Below are 8,648 nucleotides of genomic sequence, written 5' to 3' on the forward strand. Positions count from 1 at the left end.
TAGCATGTCTTGGGGGTATGATATAAAATGCTAACCTCCACTATTATTGGTAATGGTGAGAGGTTAGCATGTCTTGGGGGTATGATATAAAATGCTAACCTCCACTATTATTGGTAATGGTGAGAGGTTAGCATGTCTTGGGGGTATGATATAAAATGACAACCTCCACTATTATTGGTAATGGTGAGAGGCTAGCATGTCTTGGGGGTATGATATAAAATGACAACCTCCACTATTATTGGTAATGGTGAGAGGCTAGCATGTCTTGTGGGTATGATATAAAATGCTAACCTCCACTATTAATGGTAATGGTGAGAGGTTAGCATGTCTTGGGGGTATGATAATAAATGCTAACCTCCCCTATTAATGGTAATGGTGAGAGGTTAGCATGTCTTGGGGGTATGATCCTCTGTAACTTTCTCACTCAACATTATTTACCATTCATTAAATTAAAGGTGACATTCTGTACAGTCACCCCATATGAAACATTTGATCTCCAATCCAAAACGCTGGCGTATAGAGCCAAATGAAAAGTTGTAGCTTCACTGTACAAATAAATACGTAAGGGAGTGTACGTGAGAGATAAGAAAATACAGTATGTCACGTCACACAGCCTTTAATAGTGACAGGTCACAATGGTACAGTAAAGGTGTGGCGTCATTGTAAACATCGTTGATATTAAGCATCTCAATCACATCACGATAAAGGGAAGGAGTTCCCATAGGTTGTTTGGTGACCCGTTACTCTACTCACAGAACCAAGGTCACATCCGTAGCCCAGCATTTTCATGTCTGTATTTATTCAAATACAACTGGAGAGTAACTTCAAATGATACTCATAGCATCTCTGAATCTTTATGTGACAGTCCTCCTCCAGACCTGATTGGGTGTTAGAAGGCTCCATTACAGCTGCTTCCCTTAGTCACGTTTCCTGTTAGGACCGGCCTGAATCCCAGACCATAAATCTTCCTGAGTTAAAGAGTTACAACGGTCAACAGAATCATCTTAAATGGGATTTTCTTACATTTGCTTGTCTTTATTAATATTGCAGGTCTTCCGGTGTGACCATGCTGAATAAGAGGTTAGACACCACAGTGTATTTCACAACAGGAGGATTTCAAACCAAACCAAATAGAAGGGATGTTATATCCTCTAAATAATCACACTCTCTATCCACCACATCTACATGTGTACTACATTTACTGTGTATACTTTATACGTTTATACATTAGGTGAAGTAGTCAAATCAAGGGCAGGTATTTATGACATAAGCTACTGAAAGAATGTTCATGCTAGTGTTGAAGAGCAGCATGATTGAAGTTGGGCCAAATGCTGCACCTGTTGAGACAGGTCTGAGGGTGTTGGGGCTGGGTCTTGTTCTGCCCATGTTGAGGCTGGGCCTGGTTCTTCCCATGTTGAGGCTGGGCTGGGTGTGTTGATGTTGGGCCCAGTGCTGCCCCTGATGTGGCTGGGCTGATGTTGATGTTGGGCCAAGTGCTACCCATTTTGAGGCAGGTGTGTGAGGGTTGAGGCTGGGCTGGGGGTTATGAGACAGGGCCTGGTACTATCCCTGTTGAGGCTGGGCTGGGGGTTTTGAGGCTGGTCCAGGTGCTGCCCCTGTTTAGGCTGGGGCTGATGCTGGTGGCCCTGTTAGGCCCTGTGTGCTGGGGCCTCCCGCTCTATTGCCCTGTAGGGTGAAAGGAACCGTACACATAAATAGCAACACAAGAATATAGATGGCGAGAGTAAACAGTACCTGAACATATAGAAGAGCATGTAGGCACTCCGGGCTCTGGTCCTCAGCACAGTGGCTTCATTGGACATTGACACCTGGCTGTCGTTACAGCAGAACCAGTTTCCACTGGCATGCAATATGTCACTAATGTAGTGCCCTGTGGAACAAGGAAGACAGACTAGAGGTCAAGGGTCAGGCTATTGTGGGTAATAGAGTGTTTTGTAACAGTTAAACAGTTCATTTTGGAGGTATTTTATCTGTTACATGTGTCAAGATTTGAAATCAGAGATAAACAAATACACATGACATTAAATTAGGCATGCCTCTCCATTCTTTTCAATTAAATTGAGCAAACTCTAAACATATTGCAATGCTTGTTGGGATGACACTTCACTCTGAAGCCTGCAGCCTTGCTAGCTTGGCCGAAATGGCTGTTGGAGGGTCTAATTATCCCCTAAAACAGGGTTCCACAAATGGCAGCCCGCGGGACAAATTTGGCCCAAGGGTGATTTTATTTGGCCCCTATGTTTTCTGTCCAATTAAAACGTAATTGTTAAAAGACTGTAAAAACACCAGCAAATCAGCTCCAAGTGATTTTCATTTTGGAAATCTGTTTCAAAGTATTCCCACGCACAATAAAGAGATATTTGTGGTTGTACACAAATGTAAGCAAGGTTTGAAATTAGTCAAATATTATATCTGTTTGGCCTTCCTACGGTATATTTGCAGTCTACAAATTATTTGTAATTTTGTTCCACACCCCTTCCCATCTGGCTAAAAAATGGACCCGAGGCTGAATCTAGTTGATGATCCCTGGCCTTCACCCTCGATAATTTTCACTCCCTCAGCTTTGGGATGCTTGTGTATACGGCAGAGGCACACGTGAACATGCAACTTGAGATCCAAGGAGAAGGGAGTGATTTGGAATTCAGCTGATGTCATATGTATTGTGCATCTGCATGTGTGTGTTTGATGGTATTTACTTACCGGAGTTTGCGGAGCCTCCCAAATGAGAGACTACGCCAGTCAGCTGGTAGTAACCATTCACTGACTGTACTGGCTTCTGCTTCTGTAAGAAAACACATGTGATCATAGGATTCTCATTTCCTCTACAGTCCACCACACTGTCTACAGTCTACTACAGTACTAGTCTACTACAGGTCTACTACATCGTGTACTCTTCATAACTATCTCAGTGTCCTGTCATAACTTATTTTTCACTGGTTTCACTCTCTCTCTATCTCTCTCTCTCTTCTCACCACTGAGGCTGTCAGCAGCACTTTCCCTGGTTCCTGCTCATTTGAACCTGAGGGGTCAAATATACATATAAGGAGCTGTGAAAACGTGGTCACTTGTCTGATTTGCTCTGGACTAAAACAGCTCCCATACATCACTAAAGATGTCTGAGAAACATTTTATATGGCAGCTTCCAGATTCTCTGTCAGCAGGACCGTTTTGGGAGTGGGTGGTTTGTGTGGTGTTGGAGCAAGAATAGTGTTATGGTGCCATGACCTACCTGAACAGCAGAGGGCGCTGTCTTTGGCCTCTCCAGGTGGTCTGGAGACTTGGCTGGCGAGGGTCTGGGGGATGGACCCCTGGATGCTGGGGGCCTGGTTGGTGAGGGCCTGTGGGCTGGCACTGTGCAGGTGTGGCATCATGTCCCCACAGAGGGTGGAGAGCCTCAGCTCCGAAGGAAACAAAAGAGGAGCCTCCAGCTTCTCCAACCCCCCAGGTCCTCCAAACCTCTTCAGATGCAGAACCAGCACACTGCCCAGAAACAGAGAGGAAGAGAGATGAACAGACAGATAATGTAACCAGTCAACAAAATAACAGATGAGTGAAAATTGTTTGGTGGTGCTCCTACAACCTGCTCAGGAAGGTAACTACTCCTAAAGGCTCAGGACATTAAACACTGCTAGTACTATGAGAGGTTATAAAGGGACAACTCACAGAGGCAGTGTGTGGAACTGCTCCACCTTTGAGGCGTGGAGGCCTTTACAGCCCTCACATGTGAATTCAACCTGTTCACTCTGGTTAGAAACAAAAGCATTACATAATGAATGATACCACTACAATAATAAGATAGCGTATTCTGAGGCAGTGGGCAGCTTGCCCTGGGTGTTAGTCTCTACATGCAGGGCTGAGCCCTAAGTGCTGACTTTGAAAGTGAGTGCTAGGCTGTTCAGCAAGGTGCGCTCAGGGCTGATGTCCAATGAGAGGTGGTTGTAGTCCTCTCTGGTGGACGACTCGCGCCCACAGCTTCAGAAGCAGGACAAAGAGAAGAAAAATGCATCAAGTCTGTTTCTGTTTCAGGTCTCTACAATGTTTCTGTTATGCCATGTGTTTTGTAATATTAATATATACTGTATATATATATATATATATATAGAAAGATCCTGTTCTCAGAAGATACATTACAACCAATGGGATCTCTTACCTGGTACATGTGCGCACCGACACAAGCTGGAACTCCAGCTGGGAAACAGGGCAGGTATAGTTCATCCCGAGTGTCTTCAGAATCATGCCCTCCTCCTTCAGCTGGCACAGCATATTGACAAGTAACTCGTGTGCGTCCTATGATGAGGAAGAGAAAGAAACACACCAAGATAAAAGCAAATTAAAAAGAGAAAATGAACCCTTGCAAGAAGAGCACTCGTAGTGCTGAGAGTAGTGCCTCAGTTACCTGTTGCGTGTCCCCCAGATACTTCAAATCGTATCCCGACAAGGAGTACTTGACCTTCCACATGAGGTCTGCTTTTGAGGCCTGGTTTGCCACACTGTCAGGTAAACCCGAACGGTGCACATCAGACAGACACCTGTAGGGGAGACAGAGAGTAAGTTAGCAGCTGACTGGATGGTGTCAACCTACTGGCTTACGCCTGAAGAGGCAGATGAGTATATACAAATATGTTGTATCTAGTGGCACCCCATCATTAGACATTTTTCATTCGATTCGATGCAATTTCATCTTTGAGGACAGACAATGAAGCCAAACAACAAAAATGTGTTGTTTATTCTCCTAAGATATTTGGTTTGGATACTGCTCTAAATTCCAGAGCATTTTAAAAATCTACCAAATTTCCCACGGTAAGGTGGAATGTTCAGTCAATGAGCATTATGGGTCATGTAGTCATTCTACACTTTCCAAATTGGCCTACAAAATGCCAACATCATAATCAGTGTGTCATTGTTGTTCCTCTTGGTTATGAAGATTCCAAAAACAAAAAGAAACTGGAAAATAAATCATAAATACAATACACAGCAAAATATGAAGTGGTTAAGGTTAGGAAAAGGGTTAGGATTAGTGAAAGTGCTCTCCTAACCTGCTACGACAATCCCTTTCTGTAGAAGTGGCGTGAAAAGAGTGTCCCTTCTTTAATTTATGACCACAATTAATGGGTGTGTGGGGTGAGTGTCTGCTTTTGAGCCTTCCCTTACCTGAGCAGATTGGAGAAGGGGGAGGAGCTCCAAAGTTGTTCCTGGTGCAGGATTTCCTTTGAGAAGGAAGGCAGGACCAGGAGGCACTGCAGGGTGGCGTTAAGGAAGCAAGTGTTGCCAATGTTAGGCAACCTGTGAAGAAGAAGCAGCCATCAGTACACACATAGAGATTAATCATAACCTTCACATCTCTATAAAGTGATGATAATGGCAGGGGATAAGGGATACATTATATTTAACACAAAGAAGTGGATGTCCTTTAGACCAAGATTGACATAATTCATGGGTTTATAAATATCTAATAAAACGGACATGCTCGATAGTAAGCCTTATCCCAATAGTATATCAGACACTGATCTCTAAACAATAAAGAACGTATATTCAATGCATTTGCAGTGTGTTGTGGTTTACCCAAGAAGTTCCATGTTGACCAGTTCCCCCCGTTCTCCTCTGGCCCCCTGGGTCTCTTCTGACCCTCTGGTGGCTGAGCTGGCCCTGGGAAGAGTCATGCTTCTGGTGGCTGAGCTGGCCCTGGGAAGAGTCATGCTTCTGGTGGCTGAGACTGGTCTCTGGGGCATTGGACTAGAGTGTTCCTGAAGAGACAGAGGTCTGGAGGAAGGAGAGAAACAGGTCTAACGCCTCCAACACAGAGATATTATCACTCTACACAGTCTCTCTATTAAATACTGTACTGTACTATAAACACAGCTTAGTACAGCTGTCCATATAAATGCAGTGTACCAAGTAGACCAGGCCAATAGGTTAGTACTCTCTTTATCCACTAGATGTAGACAGAAGAGGCTAAAAGTTTCAGGAAAATAACTTTCTGGGACTGTGTTTATCAAGTGTCTCAGAGTAGGAGTCTGATCTAGGACCAGTTTTGCATTTTAGATCATGGATCAATGAATCAGATTATTATGGACAGAGAGGACCTGATCCTAGATTAGCACTCATACTGTTGATTAACACTGGCCCTGGTCTGGTAGCACTAAACCCAACTCTCCAAAGAGACTCTAGGATGGCACTGTACTTTATGTTTGGATTACCTGACTGTTGTGCCCTCCTGACTGGTGTCTCCATGACGGTCCAGAGGGTTGGTAGGAGAGGGAGAACTAGGGTGGGACACCACTGGAGAGGAATTCACTGGGGAAGGGTTTTTGGCAGGTGACCGGGGTACAAAGAGTTGTTTAGCAGGAGAGCAAGGCTGAGAGGAACATTTAACAGGAGAGGGAGGTGGATGGAGGGAGGAGAGTTGGTCAGAGGGTGAGGGGTCAGAGATAGCGGAGCCATTCCGTTCAGAACGGTCAGATGGAATTGGAGAGGGGGATGAAGTGCCCCTCTCCTTCTTCTTTCTTGTCTTCTGCTCCACATCAACTGAATTTGCTTTCTGACGTTTTTTCTGTTGACAAGAAAATGTGATAGTGCTAAATACTTTCCCCCCAGATCCCCAGCCAATGGAAGAGGGGGTCATAAGAGTAGGAAGAGGTTGGCCTAAATGGAGAATCATAGGGATCTATCCTAAACCTCAAATAACACAGTATAGACAGGTTACATTGAGTGACATTTGCAATAGCAGAACTTCATGTACATTTCATGTACACTTTTTACGTATTCGTCAATCAGAATGTAATTTTACTTTTATTCTTCCCACTAGGTTTAAGAGAAACATACTACTCCAGAATTATAGTAGTTGTTCATTGATTAAATGACCTGATTTCATACCTTTTTGCACCAGCAGAAACAAGCCATGTCGATAACCAATGAAGACTGATACATTTCCACATTAACCCATTGTTCAAATTGGCTTTAAGACCATTGTGATGTCATCGGTCATGTATGACACCACCACCTGGCAACCCAATCTATAACATTTTAAAATATATTGTTCAATGAACAAATCTGTTTTATTGAAGAGCAAAGTTATGCAGTATACATACAATATTGTAGATAATATGCTCCATTGTATTCTTGTTTCTTTTAACATTCATTTTTTGTATGTTGTTTCATTAAACGTAGGACCACAATTAAGGCATTTTAAGTGCCTTCATCTTCATAGTTTTTTGATAGCGTCCATGTTGTTTTTGGTTTGGTTATTGGTTTATTTAAATGCTAAATGCTTTTTCTCTTATTCACCAGCAGATGGACAAAGGGTTGGTTTAAAAGAATGTGAACAGGTGGTAGAGATTTAGCCTAAACCTCAAACAACAATACAGATTGGTTAGGGACAGTTTTCCGTATTCAATCTTGCCCTGAGGGCAGCTCTGTCTCAAGGACATAATGAATGTGATTGGTTCAATTATAGCTCAATGGTCAGTGGGCAGAGCTTACAGTGCCCAGTGCGTGTTAAATACACTTGCTAGGTGATAAGTTGGTGTTGAATGGAAGGCGTAACACAAGGTTGCTGGCATGAATTTTGTTTTCTAACCTCACTCCAACCCCTACCCCAATTCTTCTTACCTAAACTTAACCCAACCCTAGCTAGAGTCCCAGGTCTGTTTCGTGCTGTCTTGCCAACTCCTACTAGCTAGAGTCCCAGGTCTGTTTAGTGCTGTCTTGTCAACTCCTACTAGCTAGAGTCCCAGGTCTGTTTAGTGCTGTCTTGCCAACTCCTACTAGCTAGAGTCCCAGGTCTGTTTAGTGCTGTCTTGCCAACTCCTACTAGCTAGAGTCCCAGGTCTGTTTAGTGCTGTCTTGTCAACTCCTCCAGTGGTTCTTTCTTAAAAAGTTACATCATACTACAGCACAACTTGCGGGCTGCCGCAGAATTCTATGTCACATTATTTATTATTTAAGTGTTAGACATTGTTGCCATTAAAGCTCGTTAGAGCTAGTTTGACCACCAGAGAGCATCTTTGAGAAACATTTGACCGTTTTTAATATGAAACTAATCGTTGGATAACAGATCTGCTCTCGGGAACTCATTTACACACGTTACTGTGTGTGTTTCGATTCTCTCTCTCTCGCACAAACACACACATACACGCTCACCCTCTATAACCACTCTTTATATTTACAGTGGTGATGGACAGCTGGAGGCATTTCGTTGTGAATTCTGAAAACAAGCCAACCTAACTCAGAAATACATTTCACTGGTTGCCATGGTGAATAACCCAATAATAATTGGTTGGACACATGAAAGGAAACAAAGAGTTTACCGGAAACTCAAAATGAAAATACTTGCAGATCAATTCAGATCAACAAATTACAATAGTAGATCTAATTACATTTAGAGGATTCTAAATTAATATATAATGGGCTTTTATACAATGATAATGCAGGGATAATAATACATTCATATATTTGTAGGGGTTGGGCAAATCTGGTTTTATAGTACTTAAGCACTGAATACATTGAAGTTTTCCCATTTTGGCCTTTAGGCTACACTTTACAATAGGACTCATCTCTGACTGCCTGCAACATCTACAGTGGTACAATATAAATATATTTTTGAATTACTTTTTAAAAATGTACATGTT

General features: G+C 42.9%; 1 protein-coding gene and 1 long non-coding RNA gene across 2 annotated transcripts; both read right to left on the reverse strand.

Moving 5' to 3' along the window:
- Window positions 1-782: 782 nt before the first annotated feature.
- LOC149980188 (ubiquitin carboxyl-terminal hydrolase 37-like) lies at window positions 783-4,665 on the reverse strand. Its single transcript, XM_090188558.1, has 8 exons — window positions 4,661-4,665; window positions 4,418-4,550; window positions 4,172-4,308; window positions 3,894-3,993; window positions 3,685-3,764; window positions 3,251-3,501; window positions 2,722-2,803; window positions 783-1,891 (listed from the first exon to the last, which is right to left on the reverse strand). The coding sequence occupies exons 1-8, from the start codon at window positions 4,663-4,665 to the stop codon at window positions 1,879-1,881; spliced, it is 801 nt and encodes a 266-aa protein (XP_090044684.1). The 3' UTR covers window positions 783-1,878.
- Window positions 4,666-5,162: 497 nt separating this feature from the next.
- Window positions 5,163-7,033, reverse strand: LOC149980189 (uncharacterized). The gene is made up of 3 exons (XR_016483930.1): window positions 6,219-7,033; window positions 5,584-5,781; window positions 5,163-5,304 (listed from the first exon to the last, which is right to left on the reverse strand). It is a non-coding gene; the product is annotated as an uncharacterized LOC149980189 (long non-coding RNA).
- Between the last annotated feature and the right edge of the window lie 1,615 nt (window positions 7,034-8,648).

This window comes from Oncorhynchus mykiss, chromosome 10 (assembly GCF_057628025.1).
Source record: "Oncorhynchus mykiss isolate SJ-2025 chromosome 10, ASM5762802v1, whole genome shotgun sequence".
Taxonomy (NCBI): Eukaryota; Metazoa; Chordata; class Actinopteri; order Salmoniformes; family Salmonidae; genus Oncorhynchus; species Oncorhynchus mykiss.